Raw genomic sequence first — 25,036 nt, 5'->3', positions numbered from 1 at the left:
GATGGAGATGTGACTGCTAAAATAGAAATGTTAATTTTTGGCCCCAATATATCAAATTACTCTTGGTTCTTAACTAACTACAATCAAAATTGACATTACTGCCACACTTTGGATCTTTAGAACTGAGACTACCAGATTTATTAAGCTGGAGGAAGGGGAGGAAATAACTCAAAAACTCACCATTGTCCTACTCTTGCTTCATTGCAGAAGCTCTTCCTCTTTGGTTTGATTACTAATTCTAGAATCTAATCACAAAGCAAAGTGAGGAGAAAGGTGAGAGAACAACAAAGGAACCCTCCAAAGAAACCCTGTACTACTGACTTGTATCTAAACAAGCAATGACAGCTCTCACTAACTACACACAGTTACTCCTTTCATCATTCCTCCTTAGGAGGATGACTGATGATGACAATGAGCCTCAATGTGTGTCAAATACTCTCATGATCACCAGTGAATCTGAAGAGCTTCAGAGAGAAACAGCAGCAGATATAGAAAGGCAGTGTGTAAACACAGAACAATCCATATTGGAAGGGACCTTCAAAGATCATCCAGGCCAACCTTTTGTGAGAACAATCCGTTAAATTAGTAAATTATTAGAACACATACCAATATCTGGATTGAAGATTTCTTCCACAACCAGCTGAAAAAATTCTTTGGAAACACCTCCTTCATCTACCCCTTGCTCTCCTTCAAATTCAACATACAATTGCTTCTTCAAGTCTGCAGGATTTTCCATGGCAATCATCTCTAGCTATTGAGTGAACAGATAGAAATATTTCATTAGTAAATCTGTTTACTAGAAGAATTTAGTCAAAACTACCCTCCAAACTTAAGAAGAAAGCAAGCATAAATCACAACAGTAAAACAACACAGAAACCAACAGTAATGCTAAATTACTCTAAACACGTTTTGGAATCTGGGGATTAATGCAGCAAGAAACTTTTCACAGATCTGATCTGTGAGCCCATTAAGGTTCACAGTCTGTTAGCCTTCTCTATTTCTATTCTTCTAAGCACTTATTTTAAATAAGTTATCACTGTGTTGCACACAATTCAGAGAAAACAGGAAGAAAACAAGATATATTATTGGGATAATTAAAATTCATCTGACAACGAAAAGAGTCTACAATCTGATCTACATGTTTGACAATAAATGGTTTTCTGAAGGGATTACACAGATATGTTTTCAGAGTGGAAAACAGAAAACAAGCCTTTGATGAGTAGTTGCATTTCTCAAACAGAGAGCTGAGAAAAAAAGCCCCAGAAATAAAAAAGACAATAATATTACAGTCAAAGTGATCCTCTCTCCTCAACCCTAATGAGGAAGTCTCAAAAATCTCTTGCTCTTATTTCTTCAGTGCCTTTAAGTAGATCTACTGCATTGCTTCTATGAAAACAGAAGTTCAGTTAAGGCCAAATAGAAGTTCTGACATTTCAAAATAAAGGGTTTCAAGTCTATATTAAACGGTCATTACAGATCATAGAATCACAAAATGGTTTAGATTGGAAGTGACCTGAAAGATCATCTAGTTCCAACTCCCTTGCCATGGGTGGGGACACTTTCCAGTAAACCAGTTTCCTCAAAGCCCCATCTAGCCCTGGCCCTGAACAGTTCCAGGGAAGGGGCATCCACAACTTCTCTGGGCAACCTGTTTCAGTCACCACTCTCAGAGTAAAGAATTTCTTCTGAACATCTAATCTATACCTATCCTCCTGTCATTTGAAGCCACTTCCCTTTGTCCTGTCACTATGTGCCCTCATAAAAAATTCCTCTCCAGCTCTTGTCAGCCCCCTTAAGGTACTGTAAGGTGCTATGAAGTCTCCCTGGAGCCTTCTCTTCTCTAGGCTGAACAAACACAACTCTCTCAGCCCATAAGGTGAGGTGCTCCAGCACACTGATAATTTTTGTGTCCCTCCTCTGGACTCGCTCCAACAGGCCCATGTCATTCTTACACTAGGGGCCCAGAGCTGGAAGCAGCACTCCAGGTGGGGTCTCACCAGAGCAGGGTAGAAGAGGACAGTCACCTCCCTCAACCTGATGGCCACAATGCTTTTTATGCAGCCCAGGGTACAGCTGGCCTTCTGGGCTGTGAGTGCACATAGCCAGGTCTTTCATTTTCTTACAACAAAAATGTATTCTTTCAGTAAATCAAAAGTTAAACAAGAATATTTTGCAGCTGATCAAAGTATGCTGCTTAGAAGCATAAACATAGCGGTTAAAGTTATGCAGCATGATTACGCTAAGCACACCTATGTGGCAAAGAAAACTCAAAAGCAGTAAATTAAGGCACAGATGGACCTGTACACTCCTCTACCAAGACGATATTACTGGTGAGATTTGCCTCTCATTTGGGCCAGTGCAACTTGTACTTACCAAGTGTCCTTTACATGCTGAACCATTTCTTTTTATTTTGCTACCCTACCTTACGCACACACACATGCCAACACACTCTTTACAACCCAGAAATTTACTACAGAAGTGTAAAGTAAAACAGGAACAGAAAAGAGAAGGTAAAGGCAGCAATAATGACACCATCAAGTCATAAAATTACACCACCTGCAAGACACATTTTCTCCTACTAACTGCCAAGTCAGCCATCCATGTTCCAAGCAGCACAGCAGGGCTGGATGGGTGACAGAGCCAGGGTGGTTATCATAATGGGTTTGAAGACTTTGCAGCACCTCATGCAAAAAGAGTATGTGGAGAAAAAATTGCACTATCTGGTACTGAAAACTAGACTCAGAAAGAGAGGGAGTGTAACTTCATAGCACATAAAACTCAGTTAAAAAAGCACGAAGGTAAACCATAAAGACCCCAATAATGAGAGCAAGTGAGATCAGTCTACATCTCAATCAGGTAAACGACAAGATTTTCTGAAAAACTTAGTTATGTACTACCTAAGACATTTGGTGTTCCATTGTATATCATTTGCAATAAAATATTTTTGCCCCTAAGGAGAGACCAAATAACATTTATTCTTTGAAATTCACTGTATTTTATCAACAATACTTCTGTTGCAATTCCCCTCGTCACTGGTATTCTCATCCTATGCTTTCCATAACAGTGCAGTTTAGCACCTTGCCTTTTACGTAAATCCTAAAATTATGCTTCTTACAGATGTGTAAAAAATTTATTTTCATGACTATGACAACAATGGAGCTTAAAAGCCATGTTCCAAGTACAACTATGACTTTTTAAAAGCAGAGAACTAGCAGTTATTTTAAAACTGTAAATATGGGTTATATGTTCAAGCTGGAGAGACAAGTTCTCCTGTCTGAATTCCTTCCACTTAAAACCAGCACTAATAAAGTTTTGTTTTTTTCTCCCCTATTGGCTTTGTAGTTTTTACTACCAGTAATTTAGTATACTGCAAGTTTTATGAATTTGGATGGGTTCTGAGAAAGCAAGTGTTGCCTCTGCATTTCTTTTTGGACAGCAACCCTCTGTCACAGTGTGAAGGCTCTCTTGTGTCATGAAAATGCACTTATACTAAGGAAAGTGTTCATATTTATCATCATCATCATCGTCATCATGGCTAGGCTTCGCGAACGAATATTTGGGAAGGGCTCTACCCAGTTCACGTTTATACATATAGAGCAATTACAGAAATGTCAGTGATATTTTTTTTTTAACTGAGAAAAACAGCATTAAGAAAAAGGGGAAGGAAACACTCTTAGTTGAGAAACGCTGGCTAGGCAGATTGGAACAGCATGCTGCTTGTGTGCAAGGGAGTCAGATAAAGAATTACCCAAAAGCCAGTATTTTGAGCAAAGCCTGATGCTCCTTGAAGTAGATTCTATAAGCAGGACAATGTTGCTAAGCTGCTCAACTGACAGTTATAGGTTTAGCTGCTCCTTCGAACATCTGTGTCAACGCTGATGCTTCACAAGAAAAACTGAATTCGGCAATTAGACACGGTAGTACAGAGGCACTGGATTTTAGCAGAACTGCAGCAGTGTTTCTATAGCAAGGAAGTACGACCTTCAGTTATAGTTATTTGGCTCTTGGGGTTTTTTTATGGTTTTTTTTTTTTTGGTTGTTGTTGTTGTTTATAATAATCAGAGCTACCTCAATCTTGTCAACACAGATGTTGCTGGATAAACATAATCTATGTGTGTGAATTACCAAAGTTTTAGAAGTCATGTTTTCTATCATGATGGTTTGACTGGCCAAGTCATTGAAATCATCATTACATTTTGCAGGGACTTCCTAAAATGCATATGTGTAGCAAGTCTAAAGCAGGAGCATCAAAAATTGAGTTTCTGTGAATCAAAAAGCTGAAAGCTGAGAGACCATGTCATAAAGAACATCTGTATTTTGTTTGCTGAAACATGATACTGTACCACAACTTAAGAGATGGTGTGATTCTACTTTGCTTACAGAATAACACTGTGCTTTCCTGAACGATGGGAATCTTCACTGAATAGCAGAAATATAACATTTAAAAGCTTAATGTAACACCAGAGTTTGCCTACCTGCTTAAAACTGATAGTAGCTCAACTATTTTCTATTCAACTAAAAACGGTTAAAAATGATCATAAACCACCTCAAGTTCTAGCCATGTTTAAGCTAGCTCTCTTTAAGGCAGTAGCAGGAATATTTTCCATGCTAGATGGCAAAAATGACTGAAACAGTGTTTATTAAAGTTTGAAAGTATCAGTGACATATCATGGCATAAGTCAGTCAATACATTTTTCTAAAAAACAGCATGTGAAGCAATAGTTACAGTGACAAAGTAGTATCCTCTCCAGCTGTACTTCAGAGCTTGAACACATCAGCAGTCACACATACTCTGCATCCAAGGCAGACTAGTGCTGACATTTTCATCTGGACACAGAAACACTGACAGTCTAAAAGAACATCAAAGCTCCTGAAGTACTTGGTTGCTAATATACAAGAGAATCTGCCTACTGGTTTCAGTTGTCACAGTCATTTACACACAGGAGAGGCTTACTGCCTGCTAGCTGTCTACATTACATGTGAAATTTGTCAAAGCTAGTCTCTAATTTTCAAGCAAGTACAAGCCAGACTCTGCTGAAGGAATTCACATTTTCACTTGCAGAACTTGTGTGTCATAACTCACACCCTTTAAATTATTGCTGCCTGAGAATAAAGCCACATCTAACGTGGGCCGTGGGGGTGGGGGAAGAGTAAACTCAAAAGAAGGGGATGAAAGAAATAGGTGCTGGAGGATGAAAAGGCAGAAGAAGGGATTTAAGGATATATTTCCTTTCATTACTACCATGTGATATACTGTGACTCAGCAGGAGTACAGCTAACCTATTAAACCTGTTAGACAGAAAAAAGCATGTTAACTGCTTTCAAGAATTGCAAACTGAGCTACCAACTCCCAAATGTAAGGTTCCTTAAAAAAGTGGGGACTAGGATGTTACAAATTCCAACGTTCCACCCCTGTCCCCAAGTGACTTTTCAGAATAACATACATACAAGTAAGCATAGAGTAAGTATATAATACAAAGAAAGCATGTTGTTTCATTAAATAATTTGCAATAAAAAAAGGAAAAATAAGTTTCTGAGGCAAGTTTCATACATGAAAAGAAATTGAACAATGAATCTGTAAAGAGATTTTTTCCTTAGATGTAAGTGTTTCAGGGTGAACTAAGTCTCTTAATAAGCAACTTGAAACAAGTTCTTGTTTCAAAAGTATTTCAAAGGTATTGCTTCAAATTCTTACTAAAAGAAAGAAGTACAACAGTAATAATAGTAACAAAAAAAAGTAATCACCAGTACTCGTATTTGCTTTAATGAAGTCCAAAAAGTGAGAAAATATAAATACTGAATTAAAAAGCTTAAATATTAAGTATCAATAGGTGAAAACCAGCTTGGCAATAACTTAACTAGCTCAACTAATTAGCATGACAAGGTCAGTGCTTAGTCCATTTGCAAGAAATGATGAAGGCTGATAGTTATATTTGTTTGAAAAATATCCAGCATCAATAAGGAAAATATGAATAAGACCATCTTAACCTCATTTTAGTCAATATTCCTGAAAATGCTTTTATCAGGAAGTTATCAGTTATTTGATATAACTGAGTTGAGTATATCTCAAAAAAGTCTGCACCAACTGTTCTGTGAAGACACAGGTGTAGTGCACTCAGTGCCCATCTTTGACTATCATCAGAAATAGAGCCAGCTGCTTTAAAGCTTAAGACATAAGACTAAGAGCTTCCTCCACACCTATTTCATACCAATTAGGAAGTGGAAACAAATAGTGAAAATTACTAAAATCACTTCTCAACCAGTTGCAGAAAGTGCCCATAACAACAGCATGCAATTCTTGAACAGATCAGGCACTTGCTCAAGGAACTGCAGGACAGTGTAGAACAGCACTTTCCCTGCAATACTTTTCCAGCCACCAACACACTTGCAGCTTAGGGACTCCCTGAGGTTTGTGTGTGGGTCACATCAGAATGCCTTTAATGTCCATTAGCTTTTGATGGATCTTTCTTTCATGAACAGTTACAAGTTCCGGGCAAACACATTCACCATTTTAAGGTACAGTGTGGAAAAAAATATGCCCCTTTGCTTATACTAAGCCTGCTTCCTGATAATAAGGCTAGGTGCTACCAAGTTGAGAAAATCATATTTCCCATTCAACTTTTCCATTCCATCTTTTAGGTCCATGCCATCGCCTTTTTACCCTTAAGAGGACTTTACAATTTCTTTGAAGAGACTCTGGGCTCTTGAAATGTATTGCTATTGCATCCTTTCTGATATTAAAATGAAAAGAAACAAATGAAAGAGACATAGGCACACTATGGTCAACAGCGACATTGTATTGTTCCATTCACTTCTTTTTTAACTCTGAACACTTCCTGAGGAATATTTAAAATCTATTCCTTGAGCACTGACACTCCGTATCATCAGTTAAGACGTATCAATCATTAAAAGGTGGATTCTGTACCCACTACATACACTTATGGATACAATTTTCCCCAGGTCCACAACATCCCACAACAGCTACCTTGTAGAATCTGTTTGAAACGACACAGTGCCTTCCTCCAGTAAGGATGGTGAATCTGTGTTCATCTCCATTTTACCGAATATAATCTACTTTCCACTTCTGAGAAATGCCTGGGATACACTTGGTCTTGATGACTACCACTACAGTTCAGACTTCTTGAATTTAGAACAATTTTATGTTTTCCTTTAATTTTCTGTCCCAGAATAAACAGTTTAAAATTCTTACTTTCCTCAGGGCTTTGACAGAGTCAGGTCACCATAATTTAGCATGTTCTGGCAGCTTAAATTAACAGTCATACAAGGATCCATGGCAACTGCCCAGGCATGTAACTCCAAACTGCTAGGCTGTGCAAGAGCTGCTGCAAGCGCATCACAATTCAAACCAGTATGTTAGAGCTGAATCTGATTTAAATTTCCTAAATTTCCTTAAAACTAAGAGTGTGCACTGCAGTGACTGCTGCAGCCTGATTGCAATATAGTTGCTGCAGCAACTTGATGTTGCCCCCAAGCTTTCTAAGCAACATTAAGCATTTCTTTTGTCCCCAAAGATTTCAACTTCTTTCCCAACAAGCTGTATATGGAAGAATGCCTTTCCTGATATTTATTTATTTTCCTTCCAATTATCATCATAAGGAGGAAGCTCTGTTTTCTGTCTGCTGTAATTGACATTAAAAAGAACATCTCCCTAAAACTAGCTCTTATGCTCTTCTAGCCCATCCTCTCCTTAAGAGGTAGTACTGTCCCTCCCTTTTTTCCAGTATTTACATATCCCTCAGCTGAACAGTAAAGGAAAAACTGCCATTACATCAATGGACAAAACATAACTGGATACAACTGTACGTCTGATAGGTAGTGAAATTACAAAGAGTATTCTTAAATTAAAAACCTGGTAGAGAGTAGGTTTTAATCTTAAAACAGTATACTTCTCAACTGTCTGTCTTCTCCTTTCTCAGTCATATCAGTATTTGCACCACATTGCAACAACGCTTTATTTCTAGAAGTTCAGAAGTCCACAAGAAGAGTACACAACTGAAAGGTTTTAATTCCAACTTCCATCTGAAAAACCCTACTATCAAAAGATGATCCAGGACAGTCCAGAGGACAAAGAAGTATTGAAACAGAAGCTGGTACTCTCACTGTTAAGAGCTGTAACAATGCAGAGTCTGACAAGGGAGAATAAGAACTATATGACACTTTAAAACATCTAAGACTGCAACCACTCTGAGTAGTAGTTCTGCTGAACACACAAATCTTCAGCATCACACTTAAAATTCAAACAATCTGGTAAAGGTATTTGAGATTCTCCTAGAGGAAATCAGTATATATCCACTCACACAAAGTCCTTTTCAGTTAGTCAAGGCCCATGTAGGTTGCACTAGTCAGAACCAACAAACCTAAGTTCCATGTTGCTGTATGACTTACCCGGACAAGCGCATCATCTATGATGTGATCACGTCTCACTTTAAGTCGCAAATATGGGTTGAGCTGCTGTCCTTGAACTAAGCTGTAGAGCACAGTTATGCGTCTTTCACTGTACATCCGGATTCTATTGTCATAATACAATCCCAGGTTCTTGGTAACAGCATTCAATATGAAGGGACAGGTCATAAATGAGAATTTATTTTCTGTTTCTACTTTGAAGAAAGTGTAGTCTTTGTCCATTTCTAGAACATCGTTCAGTGGTTCATTAATAAATTCTTCAAAAGGGATAAGTGGTTTTCTGCAATCTATAGTTTTAACACCAAGTTCAGTTTCCAGTGGGTCCACTCGAGGACCTTTTTTATTTCTTCTTTCCTCACCCAACAGCTCTTGAAGAGTTAGTTCACTTGATTCAGGGATGGGTTCTTCATCTTCCTCTTCGTTATGATCTGTATCCACATCCCCTCCTACTACATTTGCATAGTAAACCATTTTCAAGCACTTTGAAGCAGCAACAACAGCATCATCATCATTCACTAGGTTACGACTATTGAACTCGTTGCTTATGACTTTGTAGGTAATAAGCTGCTGAAATGTTTCCATCATTCTTCGAATTTGGTCTGCTCTGTACTTAGACCACAATCTGACCAGTTTTGCTTGAGCTGCAAGGGGTAGTTTGCTCATTGCTTTGCAAAACAGTGGTAGAGCCATTTCCAGATATTCTGGGCTATGAAGATTGCCATTCTCCATAACGATAATAAACAAATTCAGATAGTTAGGATCCCGAGAGTACACATTATGGTAAGTCAAGTCACATTCCACATTAGGTGACAAGTACACAAGTGCATTTAAAAAGGCAGTTTCTATTTTTTCATTAGAAAGTAACCTATCATAGACCCGTCTGACTGCTTCAATATCTACAGACACTTCATCTGGGCCTAGTTTTTGGAGGTTATTATCTCCCTGCGTGTTATCACCTATTCTTGATGACGAAGACGACGATGCGCCAGAATCTTCTTCCATTGCAGCAGCCGAACAGGCAGCTTTTTCCTTTTCATCTTCATCTTTGTCTTCATCCTTTCCTTGAAGGGACTTGAGCTCCTCCTTGGTGTGCTGCTTGGCTTTTCGGAAACTCTGTACCAGTGCTTCAGCACTAGAAAACACTCTCCCAATCACCCGGATTAAAGGGGAATAATCCTCTTTTTCTCGACATAGTTCAAGAATTTCATATATCTTGTCTTCTGTTAGAAAAGTCACATCTATAAAAAGATAAAGTTATTAATTTTATTAAGATAAAAATTAAAAAGATAAAATAATTCTTATTTGCTCTTCTGAAGAAATCTGTGTGTCATATCATCACAAACACTGGAAAAACAGTGTCAGTGCTGGATAGTTTCAAAACAGATACTTCATAATTTTATTAGCATGAAGAATCACAATTTCATTCACTGATTTTGTAAAATACTTTATTCATGGATGTCAATCAGAATGCGCACAATGCTGAAACTGTTTTTCAGCCAATTAACTACATTTGGTAGTTAACAGTACTGTATTGTCTAAACAAGAGCAATGAGTAAGAGGTTTAAACTGAAACAGTACAGTCTTCTGGTAAATCTGCACAGGTAATGTATAAATCATTCAACTAAACAAACCAGTTTGTATCAATCTCTTTCTTTCAAATGTAGCATGTCTATGGACTTCACACATTCTTTCTCCCTTAAAAACAGATCTTGAAGAAAAGATTCAATAATTTGTTTTGTTGTATGTTAATGGGCATATAAGATTTCTTATTTCTATTTTTAGTGCTTTCTGCAACTGTTTTTATACTAAACTGGTGCCTGAAAATCCTCCCAAAACCCACAATATATGCTCAGCAATGTATGCTGCCTTCTAAATTACACACACAGTGAGGTATGTGGATTATTTCTTTGTACATTAGACCTCACTGCGAAAAACAACTTGGGTATACTCATCAACACGCTATTCAGATGAACAAGCTGGTTTACAAACATCATCTGCTCCAAATACCTATCTGTTCTCCCTCTCCTCAAACTCCTGATACAAAACAAGCCATCTGGGAGGTCCATTTGTTATTTGAAATCTCTTTCTCTTTAGAAAAGAAAAAGAGAAAACATTAGTTCTAGCTTTCTATGCTACTTCTTAAAACAGAATCCACAGATGCTTCCACATGAGGTGATGCTCTAGAGTAGGATTACCACAATTAGACCCTGAAAAGATATTCTAGTTTATGCAGATTCTTCTGAACTGATACAATTTAGACCTAAAACAGAATCTGTTTAATAGCATCTCTAGAGATCTAGAAAACACACATCTCAGAACTGTATTCATCAACCATGCTAGAATAACTAACTACCTCTGCAGAAAGAAGGAAGTGCATCATTGTAATAGACATTTTTAATAAAGACACTATATGTTAAAGTATTTTGAAATGTGATTATCTACACTAACATTCATTCCAAGCAGTCATTAAATTAAAAATTCAAACTAGATGATGCAAAGACAGACAATCTATTGACTTCCACAGAGCCCCGCGCCACTCTTAAAGCACACATAACACAGGAAAGGTTAAGTTTATGTCATGCTTCTTAGATTGATTTCCAACAACCTGAAGACAGTGAAAAAGCTCAGAACTAAAATCTGTCCTGTTAAAAAAACAGCAGTACTGACAACATTATGAAAAGCTTAGTGCAACACCTCCTATTTTTATCTGCTGCAGTGCACGCTCAGGAAGCAAAACTCATCTAAAAGAAATTTAACTGCTGATACAGATGTTGTTCCATGACATGGCTCCTCAAAATGAGGACCACAGTCTCAAGTTCACTGACTCTGGACCACCGAGGTCATTCATAGCATAAAAATTAGCAGCACAAGTTGGTAATTTAACAATATAACACATTTCAGATTTTCATACTTACAGCAAGGATTCTCAGTCATTCTTCTAAAGGTTTTAGTATTTTAGGAACTAACCATGTGCAAGTTCCAGTGAAAATATTTAATATTACCATCAGCAGTTTCATAGCAGCTTTAGAAGTCATATCCTGTGACTAGTATGTAAAGGAGCTGCCATAAGGGTCTGCCTCATTTTTACTTTAGAGCAGTGAGAACAGCTGGAGGAAAACAAATGTAAGTGAAGCTTCCTTCTAACACAAGCCAATTTTGGCTTACTTATGTCTGAATCTGTGAGCTTTTACATGCCTTCTCCTCTCACCTCTTTTATTTCAAATAAGCAATCCAGTGAAGTAAATGCAACTCCTCCCAGACCTTGTTCTCAGTAACACTCCATAACAAATCTGCACATGAAGTCAAGCTTTAGCAGTGATCCTTGATGTGAAAAAGACTACCTGTGATCTAAATATTGCCAGCAACACACTCCCTAATTAGCAAATTTATTAATTTTATTTTATCTCTTATGGAACCTTTTAAAATTGTGTGCTCGCTGCCTAACCTTCTCTCTTTCCAATTTAATATTTTGGTGATCAAAATTGAAAATAGCTTCCCAGGTAATTACAGGGATCTTTAAATGGTGCCTCCTCTCTCTCTGACTACAATTGTAACCTATGCTTTTTATATATTTGTGATTTCTCTATTTCCTTCCTTTTAAACTGCCATCTAAGATATTACTGAGATGCTTACAATGGCCTCCACGTAGCTTCTACCCCAAAGGTAAAAGTTCTAGGGCTTAGCACTCCAGAAAAGTAATGTAAATAATTACTTCTGAAGGGTATTTCTTTCAATTTATTTAGAACTTTAAATCCTCTGTCAAGTATAAAGGCAAGCTACACATCCTTTTCCTTGGCTTCCTTAAACACAACTGCAGTTTTCCCAGTAAGTGTTGCAGCAGATGGACCTTAAAAAATTTCAGAGCATTAGATTCCTTAGACATCATCCAATTCCAAAAGTAACCAGGTCTCAGAGAGCATTACTGTTCTCTGTCTATACTGCCACAAAGAGAGGTCAATACTTGTGATGTTCCGATAGAGGAAGTCTGAGTCACTGCTGTAGCCAACATACTGTCTTTGAAGGTAGGTTGAGAAGACTCTGAGGCATCTACCCTTGGGAGAGGGGACGGTTAGAGAGAATGAGGAAAATTCTCTATATGCACAGCTCCATTAAAAATATACACAGTCAAGAGACGAATCACAAAACGGACCTTATGTGCCTCTCACCCACCTAACACTACACTGCCCCCCCTTTCTCCTCCCTACTGTTTGCCTCTGCTTATTTGGATCATAAATAATTTGTGGACAATTTTATCCTTGCATCAGATAAAGAACAAACTGATGCAGCTATTGACTGGAACATCTTAGGTCCCCTATAACACTGTACTAAGCTTTAATGCTGACTCTATATGCCTCTAATTCTTTGCTGTAAACAATTTCACCTTCTTCAGCTACAATGAATGAATCTGAACTTCTGTGTTTATACCACTTATTGTCATAATCCTTAAAAAGATCTGCTCAAAGGTTAATGGCTTTAATTACATTTGGCCTGATTTCTGTTAGCATCACAGGTTTTTGGCAACAACTAGCATTATTCTATTAGTATGTACTTACTATTTGAGAGTTTGAAAAGCTACATAAAAGTTAGAAAAGATATACAGAACATTATTTCATATTTGTACACTGGCTTAGAAATAACTTTGCTTAAACATTTTTTAGCTTAGTAAATGTATTGCCTATCATCCACTGTATCATTTTTTTCATCTGTTAAGTTTCTTAACATAGAATCAAGAATTCGTTAAAGCATAACTTTTATAACCCATTAATTGCAGAAGAGTTTTGAAACTAGTGAAACTAAAACAGTCATAAAACAGCACCTAAAAAAGCCTTTCCATATTTGCAAAATCACTATTGTCACAAGACAACAAATGCATGTTGATTTTAACAGACAGGTGGTAAAGATCCACATTCAGAATCAGTATTTAGCATTAATCCAGCCATTTTTCAGAATCCATAGTAAAATATTTGATCGCCCAATATTGTATTTTACTTCAGAAGTCAGCAGAACCCCACCACAGTGAATTTTGTTGGCTTGTACTCTTGCATATGAAATGTGTTTTATTTTAGGAAAATTCTAAACATCTTACCTTTAAAGTCATCTCTTGGGCCTTGCATTTCCCTCTTGTTCATTTTTCTGTCAGTGCAGGAATTGTTATGGGCACCTTTGGAATTGTTTTCTAGGTAAGCTGAGCTTGTTCCTTTCTTGGAGGGATGAGGATCACAGAGTTTTGCATTAATCTTATAAAGCTCGAGGGCCTTAATGGCTGCTGCATTGTTATCCATACGGAGAAAAGTTGGACAGGAAGCACAAAATTCATTCGTGCAGGCTTCATTTCCACAGCCCTCGGTTAACTGGTGGTAGTAGCGCTCTATTAGATGCTTTGCAGCTGCTCGCTTCCTGTAGCAAACATTCAAACAGTAAGTACAAGGATTAGTAGAGCTTTCACATACAAAGCTCATTCAATAGCATCAGCAAGGCAGAGATTAGTCAGGCACTGAAACACAAGATTTCTGTCAGAGAGGACGCATCAGGAGATTTTTTTTAAATGCAGGATTCTCATCTTGACAAATGCAAATATATTTAACACACAATTTAATTTATGGTTCTATGTAAGAGTGAGATAAATCCTATTTATGCACAGCTTTCAGCTTTACATTGTTGTGCTATAGTGGAGACAGTCTTCTACAGTTCTGAACAATCTCAACTGTCACTGAAAAAGAGCAATCTGGATGCAAAACAAGGCTGCAAGTGAAACAGAACTGGATCTCATACAGTTTTTGAATCTAATATATAGTACTGAGGCACGGTTGCCACTGACAGAGGGAAGAGGCATGAAATACAAACAATTCAGACATTTATTTAGCATACTATCAATAGTACACTAATAAGATATAAGGCCTTTAAAAATGTAAACCATTTTAACAAGATTCTAGATGACTAAATTATCATATATTTAGTCTACTTAAATTCATATGAAAAATACTCCTTGATTAATTAAACTGATGCCAAAACCACAATTACAGATGAGCTAAAGGCTAAATATATTTCTCCTCAGCTTAAATAAATTCTCTAAAAAAAAGCTATTTGCCAAATCCTTCCCTTTCTCCTGCCATTATAGGTGGCAAGTAAGCATCTGAAAAATCACAGCTGTACTGCTATACAAATCCATGTGCTCAGTACTATATATAAACACAGAAGAAAATTTAACTGCCTTATTAATAATGTCACAGACTTCTACAGAAATCTGCAAATAGTAAAGAAATTACTGGAAAGCTGCAGGTAATCAGGACAGAAGCAGCTGCATGCAGTACCAAGAGCACCATAATTGACTACATTTTGGAAAGAAACCCCCAAACCTCGATTTCATTTAATGAAAACAAGTTATTAATGAAAACTATCAAACTATAAAACAATTCAAACATTTTGAATAGGTGTAACATGCAGGCCTTTTATGTAACTTTAATGATACAGTACTATAAAGATTAGAACATAGGAAGCAAGATTTTCATCAGAAATTGTGATATTAACTTAAAGTTGCCTTTCCTGATGTTGATGCATGCACAGATTCTGCATAGAACAAGTACTTCAGAACTTAAGTGCTAGACCCACTGGTACTACTCAGCACTTGTTGCACCTAGCTGTTAATACTGGCTGGCTAAGTATCAGTTTCAACCCAGCTGCTTTAGAAGGGAAAATGTTCTGAATGTGACTACTGAGGTGTGTATTACTGAGCAATAACACCTTTCCTCCTTTCTGTTCATCCTTCAAGATCTCATTATCCTAGAGAAGAAAATATGTCTTAGAAAGAAAACCATGACCTCGATGTCTGCCTGACCTTCCAAATGCTCCAGTGCACTACAAGACAAAAAAAAAATTGAAGAGAAATGTTTCCCTGCCATCTCGAGATGGAGGTAAAGGACCATAAAAAAAATTAGGCAGCATGAGCAATATCATCAAAGCCACTACTGTATAAACAGGGAATAGCTACATTCTAATCCAATTAAAGAGTTCTATTCTCTCAAATTTTTATATGTATACTTAAAAAAATCTGCCTCTCTCCACGTACCTCTAAAAGTAAGTGGTTTTTAATCATCTTTCATACTTCAGTCATTAGCATAAAGGCTTAAAAACACCAGTGTTTTAATACAACTTAGACCAGTACATAATTTCACAGACACCTGTTTGTGAATAGATTTGATGCTTTGATCATTCCTGACCTTTGATCATTCCGGACCTTCAGATTTAGAGTATGAAATGTTGTCGTTTGTAAGCAAGTAAGTCTATCACATGAAAAAGCTGAATTTTTACACCTGAGCTATGGCCACACCTCAGCAACATGCACAGCTTTTTAGCCCACGTATCTAGTTTGAATAAAGTTATCTAAATGTATAAACACTGGTATATTAACACCACATTTTAACATATTAAACAACACTCCACTTTAATTAGGTCATACCTGAGATGCCAGAGACAAATCTAAGCTTATCTTTATCTCCTAACAGTCAACTTCTGAGGGACTCAATATGTTTTCATTTCTAATATATAGCTACCAATTACTTTTCAAACTTTGCCATGCCTACAATAATGCTATTTGTACAAACACTTTCATTTTGACTCATGGCTGCAGACTCACTAGCTCAAGTTCCGTGAAACTTCATTAGAGACAGAAGCTCTGACTGAAGGTTATATTTTTTATTTATTTATTTTTTAAATCAAGTACAGAAGCAAACAATACGATGTATAACAGTACCAGAATACAGCAGTATTACAATTTCATGGAATGTCCTAAACTGGAAGGGACCCACAGGGATTAGCAAAGTCCAATAGCATTGCACAGGACAACCCCAAGAATCACATCATGTGCCTGAGAGAGTTCTCCAAATGCTTCTTGAACTCTGTCAGGCTTGGTGGTGTGACCACTTCCCTGGAGCTTTTTCCAGTGTACCACTCTCTTGGTAAACAGCCTTTTCCTAATATGCAACCTAAACATCCCCTGACATGGCTTCATTTTGTTCCCTTGAGTTCTGTCACTGGCCCCCACAGAGAAGAGATCAGTGTCTGCCTTTCTGCTTCCCCTCATGAGGAAGTTGTAGACTGCAATGAGGTCTCCCCTCAGTCTCCTCTTCTCCAGGCTGAACAGACCAAGCGACCTCAGCCGCTCCTCATACAGTTTCCCCTCAAGGCCCTTCACCATCTTCATAGTCCTCCTTCGGATGCTCTCTAATAGCTTTGTACCTTTCTTATACTGCAGTGCCCAAAACTGCACTCAATATTCAAGGTGAGACCGCCCCAGTGCAGAGCAAAGCAGGACAATCCCCTCCCTCAACCAGCTGGTGATGCTTTTCCTGATGCCCCCCCGGACATGGTTGGCCCTCCTGGATGCCAGGCACCGCTGACTCATATTCAACTTGCCATCAACCAGGACCCTCAGGTCCCTTTCCATTGCACTGCTTTCCAGCATCTTATTGCCCAGTCTGTAGGTACATCCAATGTTGCCCCATCCCAGGTGCAGAATCTGGCATTTGCCCTTGTTAAACTTCATGTGGTTGGTGATTGTCCATCTCTCTAATTTGTTGAGGTCTCTCTGCAGGGCCTCCCTGCCTTTGAGGGAGCCAACAGCTCCTCCCAGTTTAGTATCACTGGTAAACTTAGTATCCCTTTGAGTCCTGTGTCCAAGTAATTTATGAAGATGTTGAAGAGCACAGGGCCCAAGATGGAGCCCTGTGGAATCCCACTAGTGACAGGTCGCCAGTCTTGTGTTACCCCATTCACTATTACCCTCTGTGCTTGACCCATGAGCCAATTGCTCACCCATCACGTGATGTGTTTATCCAGCTGTGTGCTGGACAGTTTGTCCAGAAGGATCCTGTGAGAGACAGTATCGAAAGCTTTACTGGAATCCAAAAAGATTACATCAACTGGCTTCCCTTGATCAGCTAGGTGGGTTGCCTTGTCATCAAAAAATAAAATTAAGTCTGACGAGCATGACTTCCCCCTCATGAAGCTGTGCTGGCTGTGACTGATGACTGCTTTGTCTTTCAGGTGTTTTTCAGTAACTCCCTGAATCATCTTCCCAATAATTTTATGAGGCACAGAAGTGAGATTGACAAGCCTGTGGTTTCCAGGGTCATCCTTTCTGCCCTTCTTGATTATTGGGCCAATGTTTGCCAGCTTCCAATTTACTGGGACCTCTCCAGATTCCCAAGATCATTCAAAAATCATTGAGAAAGGCCTTGTGATGACATCAGCCACCTCTTCAAGTGTTCCCAGATAAGTCCCATAAGCCCTATAAACTTATAGCGATCCAGCTGGACCCCCCCCACCTCTCCCCTGGCAACTGTCCCACAGACTTTGGACATGAGCTCAGACAAATTATTTAAGAACATAAAAAACGGTGGAGACAAAGGGAGGATACAAACCTAAGAAGGTAGAATAGAATTTACCGAGCCTTCCATAAGAGCTACCCTTACTGAGGTCCATTGTTGGAAGTACTTACACAGAAAATGCCGTTCCAATAAGTCAATGTGTGATTTTACAGAACAGTAAGATATTCCATGCCACATTCCCACTGGAGTAGTTCAGGAATTATTATCACTGTTCACTGACAACAGCCCACATTTCCTACTCCCACATTATTCAGCAAAAAACCCCATATCATACCTTCTGTGTTCTCCAGAAGTGAAAACCTGATCACTTTCTATATTCCCTTGCTCATTTAGCATGCAGAAAACTTAAATTCTTGACCTGAGGGATTAAAACTGGTTGATCATAAAACCACTCTCTATTCTTAGCTCATGCTACACCCGTGAAGACCACAGCTCCCTTTAAGTTCCTATAAAGGGATTTAACTCTTCCCTTATAAACTCAAGGACTAGTTCACTGTACATTAGCACACAGTTACTACTGTAGCTAAAGCTGCAGTGACTGACTTGCGTATATGTTTCGGAATACTCATATTGTTCTTGCACATCCAAGTATGAAACTGCACTGGTGCAGATGCAGTTGTGAACATTTCACAGATATATCACAGGCATCTCCTTATGCCTTAAGGGTAACTTCCCACACAGTGGGCCTGGTATAACCTCCTCAAGCAATACACACTGCTTCAGTGAGGAGGAGAGGCACCTAAAATAGACATCAACTTCCTTCCCCAATGTCCAATAATTTTGTAAGCACATTATTCCATTTAGCATGAAATTAGTATTCACTGACTTACTTTTGTAGTACTTACAGAAAAAAGAATGCCTTCAGGCTTTTCATTTGTTTTTTTTTAACTAGTAAAAAGCCAGATGAAAAGTACTTCACATTTGTAATTTAAATGCTGCCAAAACTGTGGAGTATCACTAGAAACATACACCACTGATCCTCTATGCTTGTAGATTCTTTGGCAAAGGTGAACTGGGCTGAATTTGGGTAGTAATTTTTGAATGCCTAAAATCCATAGGAAATAAGATATTGAGTGTACTTGCTCAAAAGTTCCTATGAAACAGAATCTAATTTGCATTTCTCAAATATTTTAAACTAAATACAGAGCAATACTATGTAAAGGAAGTTTAAAATATCTGCATAAATGCATCGCATTTCGCTTTTAAGTTTACCTAAATTTCAGAAATATGCATGAATGTTTCATACTTGTCTGGAAATACCAGCACGAAATTACATACTTCTTCATGGTTTCTGCTTGGGACACAAACACTTTTATATTAGTTTTACACAGAAATCTCACACTGGGTGGGAGTGTTGATCTACTGGAGGGCAGGAAGGCTCTGTGGAGAGATCTGGACAGGCTGGATCAGCTAGGCCTAGGCCAAGGCCAAGGCTTATGGTATGAGGTTCAATAAGGTGAAGTGTCAGGTCCTGCACTTCAGTCACAATGACGTCACGCAGTGCTACAGGCTGAGGGCAGGGTGGATGGAAAGTGGCCCAGCGGAAAAGGAACCTGGGGGTGCTGGTCAATGGCAGCTGAACATGAAGCAGCAGTGTGCCCAGGTGGCCAAGAAGGCCAATGGCATCCTGGCCTGTACCACAGTATGTATCAATAGTGTGGCCAGCAGGACCAGGCAGTGATCACCCCCCTGTACTCGGCACTAGTGAGGCCGCACCTCAAGTGCTGTGTCCAGTTCTGGGCCCCTCACTACAAGAAAGACATTGAGGTGCTGGAGAATGTCCAGAGAAGGGCAACAGAACTGGTAAAGGGTCTAGAGAGTAAGTCATGCAAGGAGTGGCTGAGGGATCTAGCATTGTTTAGCCCAGAGGAGCTCTGAAAAGGAGGCTCAGAGGTGACCTTATCACTCTCTACAACCACCTCAAAGCAGGCTGTAGCCAGGTGGGGGTTGCCCTCTTCTCCCAGGCTATCAGTGACAGGACAAGAGGACAAGCTGCACCAGGGGAGGTTCAGGTTGGACATCAGGAAAAATTTCTTTGCTGAAAGAGTTGTCAAGCTTTGGAACAGGCTGTTCACGGAGGTGGTGGAGTCACCATCCCTGGAAGTGTTCAAGAAACGACTGGACATGGCACTTGGTGCTATGGTCTAGTTGGTAAGGTGGTGATTTTTCAAGGGTTGGACTTGATGATCTTGAAGTTCTTTTCCAGCCTTGATGATTCTATGATTGCTCCAAAATAGCTGATTTTAGTAAGTGGAAATTTACAACGGTCTGTTTTACAATGGCAATTAGGAATTCGGAAGTGTCAAAATGTTCATAAGCTATTTTCTTAACAGAAAAAAAACCCCAACAAACAACAAAACTATTAATATCCAAGAAAACTAGAAGAATTTCCAGCTGTTTGGATAGGAAAATTAAAACAGGGAATGGTTTTTTTAGTACTTATAGCAAAATAACTTTCAGTATACGCATTAACAGACAGAGGCACAAACAGACATGCATCTGCAACAGTTCTACTACCCTTTGGAAACTAGATGACCAGTGGATCAAAAACTGTTAAAAAAAGTGTGGATTGTGGATAGATATCTTTGTGAAGTTAAATACTGTTTTGTGAGAGTTTCAGTTTCAAACCTTGCATGTTGGTTTCCCGCTTCTGTTTAGTTAGACTAAGAGCAGCAGTGCTAGAGAAGACAAGCTTCCAGTAATAGCACTGCCCACAGAGACCCTTTTGAAGTGCCCTGCACACCAAACTGCCAAACACTCCACCAAGTGTTTGGCAGGAACCAAGCCTGCTGTTCCAGCAGTTTTGTAACACCTTTTTCCCACCTCAGCCACTGACACCATAGCAAATGTGCACGTGCGCGGAACTCACATTTTCCAAACCTCGTTCTTTCCAGTGTGGTGGACCCCAATAGCTGGGGTGCAGACCGTGAACCCCCTTGGATCATACTGGCTTCACCCAAGGGACCTCCCTCCCCACCATATATTCTAGAGATCCACTGTGCCTCCAGGAACACATCATGTGCTGACAAAGTCAGGCATGGCACTTCCTCAGGAAGGATGAACCTGAGAACAGATCTCTCCTGGCTATATGGAGCAACTCAGGAAGACTGCTAGGGTAAGGGAATGAAGAAAACAGTCAGCATCTCTCATAAACTTGTCTCTCAGAAAAATTACCTTGTTACAGCCCTATTAGAAAAGCAGAGAGGAGTTTCAAAATTGCAAGGCATCCCATCCTCAAAAGCAGAGAGAGGAAAGATGAATGCACAGAAAGCCATCCAAAACTTTGTCTTGATATGTGACTACATACAATGGAGAGTGAAAACACATGAACAAGAAGTTACTGGTAAAAAAATTATGTAATTTAGTGCTAAAGAGGTTTTAAGAAAATTATACTAATCAAAGCTGAAAATCAATGGAGAAGTATGACAGGAGCAGATAGAAGATACTGACCTTAAAAATTCAAAGACTTGAATGGATGTTAAGGCAAACAGACTCCTAACTCTGAGCTAGCACCACAATGTTCACCACATGTAGAGCCAGAATTTGAAAAGCTTGGGATAAGCAAGACTTATCCATGGAAGATTTTGCTGTGTAAGAATCCAAGAGTATTTATTTTTTAATTAATATTCATTCACACATGTGAAACATATGTGACTATGCTCTTGGTATAAAGCTTTGCAATGCAAACCACAGAAATAAATAAAGCAATTATATCAGTCAACCAGAGCAAAAACAACTTAACCATTCATTGTGGAAATAACAAAACACTTGCCTAAGTCCCTGCATTTACTAATGACTTATAGGCATGCAAATAACATATTTTAGCTACACATTCAGCCTGCCATTCCACCTTATGTAGCAAGAACAACTATGTAGCAGGACTGCAAAAATTCTCTGTAATAGGTGCCATACACATGAAATTGTGATACAATTTTAAACAATTTAGTTTCACAAGTATACTGTATAGCTACTACTCAAATATGTGAATTCCTACGGCTTCACTGGCTTACATCCATTACAGACAAATACCTGAAACCTATAAAGTCAGGACAACTCTGATTATTGTTCTGCACAAAAAAAAAGTACTGAGCTATCACACAGAAAAGCTTACTACTGTAGATTATTTTTTCAGGTTCAGTTTTAAGGAGGATAAACAACATACACAAAAGAATTGTCAAACTTCTAGAAGGAAAAAAAGACTTTTACTGCCTTTTCCTTCTGATTTATCATAAGTCCTTACAGAGTCTTTGTTTCACACCACTCTAGGTGACTGTTCCTGATACATTTTTCCTTCCAATGTGTAAAAAAACAGTAGTCCAACTGACAATATCCAGAGTGGACTACAGTCAGCCTGCAGCCTGATTTCCCCTGTTTGGCTAGGCCAGGGAAACAAAAGAACACAACTCAACTTGCTGCAGGAACAGTAAAAGACAATGCAGCACAGGCCACTACTGGAGCAGAAATAAGAGACTGTGGCAGGGCTTTAGCCCTGCAACCTCTAACACGTGTCCATGTAGTGACAGCCAGTCATCTCTCAGGTCTGGATCCCTATTAACCTGTACTCCTAAGGAAGCAGCCAGACAGCACTTCTGCAACAGATGGCATGAGAGAGGGAAAAGAAGTTTGTCATCCCAGGAGAAATGCTACTCCTAGTGCAAGAAAAGGCATCACTGCAGTGAATTGCTAAAAACACATCAGAAAAGCATTCTTGCTTCCTTCTCATCACTTTTAAAATTAGGTATGCAGTCCAATGTGTGTGTGGGCTCAACCTCAGTTTTGCTCCTCCCCAAGTTGGGCAGCTACAGTAGAGAAGTCCTTGAGCAATTGACACCATGTCCCTAGCCTACAAAACATCCAGAAACTGGCATCCAGCCCACAGTGCGTAAAATACTAAACCACTTGGGGGGAAGGCGTGGAGGAGACAGTTTAAGGTCAGAGAGGAAGTTTGTGGTAGAAGAAAAATGAACCCAGATCCTTTGAAGCTTTAGACAGTACACTAACCATTGCGCTACACTCCCTCTATTATTTTGGAACTTGTGCTGTAAGCCAGGAAAGCAGAGTTTGTGGTTTCCCTATTTGAGTTCTATGACAGGACTGTTTGAATAGCTAGGAAAGAATCTTTGTTTGCTAACTCACAGAAGAATAAAGTGTCAAATAACTTTTTAAAAATGGTCCTCTCATTCCTGCAACCCTTTTGAATTTTAAATACAAACGAACATTTCAGCCCATCACAATCTGCTTCTAGTTGATCTTGGCTTCTACGCTAAAGACAGACAAAAAAAAGACTCAGAACTGTCAGCAAGATGCTATGCAAGATTCACTGTTTAGTGAAAGAGAGCCAATTTGTTGTTTCTAGAATTAACTAGTATATAAATTCACCAAATTAAATTTTTTTCTTAGTTCAACAATCCATGCCACAATACATATTAGCAGGTGTTGTGCCTTAGTACTGAAGTGTCTTCAAACCCATGCAAGATGTTAGTGAACAGCAGGTAGAAATTACACCCTTACTGTCAAGTCTGAATGTAGGCCTTCAGATTTCTGACACTGTATTATGCTACCATCTACTGGTTAGTGTTTAGTTAAGCCTCTAAACTTTCCCTTCAACTCATTCACCCTCCAAAAAAAATCTCACAGTTTATACAGAGGCTTGAAATTATTTTTCCATAGCAAAATATTAACTTGAAACTTTCTAAAGTAATTCTACAGTTCTACTCAGCTTTTGTCTTCTTTTTATGAAGCAGATGCAAGAGTAGCTGTTACATAAGTTCAAAAGATTTTTAAACAAGATCCACCAAACTCATCCACTCATTTACTTACATTCGGCTAGTTTCAATGTTCTCAGAGTGAGGTTCTCCTGGTGATCTGCAAAACCAGATAGAAAACCTTAACCTTTTGTTCTTTTAAGTCATTACAATATGAAAAATTATGAAAGGTGGAAAGTAATGATAGTGTACTATTGCCACTAACAGCATCAACTTTTTGACACTTACAGATTTAATTTATTTTACCAAACTCTAGAATACAGCTTATAACATAAAACCTGACAGTATAATTAAGCCAGATTTCTCTAAGGACAACAGCACCTTTCCCCCACTGCTTATGCAACAGCAGCCATTAGAGAAGAGATCTGCTGGCAGTACTTCTGTATTCAGGCTGCATAGGGCACCAGTTCTGGGCTAGTTCTTCATAATCACTTCTGTAACCAAAATGTATACTCAAAGTTTATCAGTGATCAACTGCAACAAACAGATTCTCTACACAACTGTTCTCAGAAGCAGGTTCCAACAGAATCTCATAACAAATTTCACATCTCTCTCCACCTGAATTTGTAGACGTAATCTCAGACAGCTTTTTGCTTCTTCATTCCAGCCAAGAGATCAGACAGTAATATTCAGAATTAGGTGTTACTGTCTGGCATTTTTGAATACACAAGCAGTACCTGTGTTTAGCTTGGCAACCCCTTTGACTTAATTTACAGAATAATTTAAGGGGTATAGCTTCATACTAACTTAAGTAGGCTACATTATATCTATTTAGCTCCTCCTTATCCCATCTTCTTCCTTAAGGAAGCACTGATTCAAAAAGTTAACTTTTTTTAGGCAGTATTTTTTTCCTCCCTTTGGGACTTTCCCTTAGTCAGTGAGTTTGTAACTAGACAATCCAGAAGACAAGGCAGTATAAATGCAGCAGTTTTGATTTTCATTGCCTTACAATGCCTTGAAATCATACCCTAAAGGACCTTATCAAACCTTTACTTGGATATGGATTTTGGTACACTTGACCAGAACTGCCACCCTGGAAATATTCTGAGGAGTGGAAACAGAGCACAGCCACTACAGTAAAACTCTGTAGCTTACATGAACAAAAGTCTCTTTCATGACAGCTCTCAAAACAGAAGTGAGCTAAAATAGAACTCACTTTGTAGGTTTCACCAGAGTCTGCTGGAGGACTTCAATTAGGACAGCTAAGCAGGTTTTCCCATAGCTTTTTCAGGAAAAAAACTTTGTTTATAGGAATGGAATTTCTAATATTTACTATATGACTATCTATACTATTCTAAATGCTATTGGAAATCTCCATCTGTAGCCTGATACATTCCTTTTTACCCATGTTTAACTGTGCTGTATTACTGGATGGTCTCTAAAGCTTGGATTGTTCTCTGAATTCTCTACTAAAATTTTAGTTCCTTTATTAAAATTCCCTATCTTAACAACTTTCTGGAT

At 38.7% G+C, this 25,036-nt stretch overlaps 1 protein-coding gene across 5 annotated transcripts in view; it reads right to left on the bottom strand.

The window, feature by feature from the left end:
- Positions 1 to 25,036, bottom strand: part of UBE3A (ubiquitin protein ligase E3A) — a 53,903-nt gene that overhangs the window by 8,757 nt on the left and 20,110 nt on the right. For 4 of the 5 annotated variants that reach the window (XM_027674851.1, XM_027674852.1, XM_027674854.1 and 1 more), the window contains 4 exons: positions 23,631 to 23,675; positions 13,511 to 13,821; positions 8,407 to 9,662; positions 607 to 751 (listed from right to left, as the gene is read on the bottom strand). In XM_027674851.1, coding sequence (XP_027530652.1) covers positions 607 to 751; positions 8,407 to 9,662; positions 13,511 to 13,821; positions 23,631 to 23,675 — 1,757 coding nt within the window. The remainder of the gene's footprint in view (positions 1 to 606; positions 752 to 8,406; positions 9,663 to 13,510; positions 13,822 to 23,630; positions 23,676 to 25,036) is intronic. The other variant, XM_027674855.1, reaches the window with a different exon arrangement.

The sequence above is a fragment of the Neopelma chrysocephalum genome, unplaced genomic scaffold, assembly GCF_003984885.1.
Source record: "Neopelma chrysocephalum unplaced genomic scaffold, ASM398488v2 Primary Assembly neopelma1_25, whole genome shotgun sequence".
NCBI lineage: Eukaryota > Metazoa > Chordata > Aves > Passeriformes > Pipridae > Neopelma > Neopelma chrysocephalum.
This window is presented reverse-complemented; position numbering and strand designations above follow the sequence as displayed.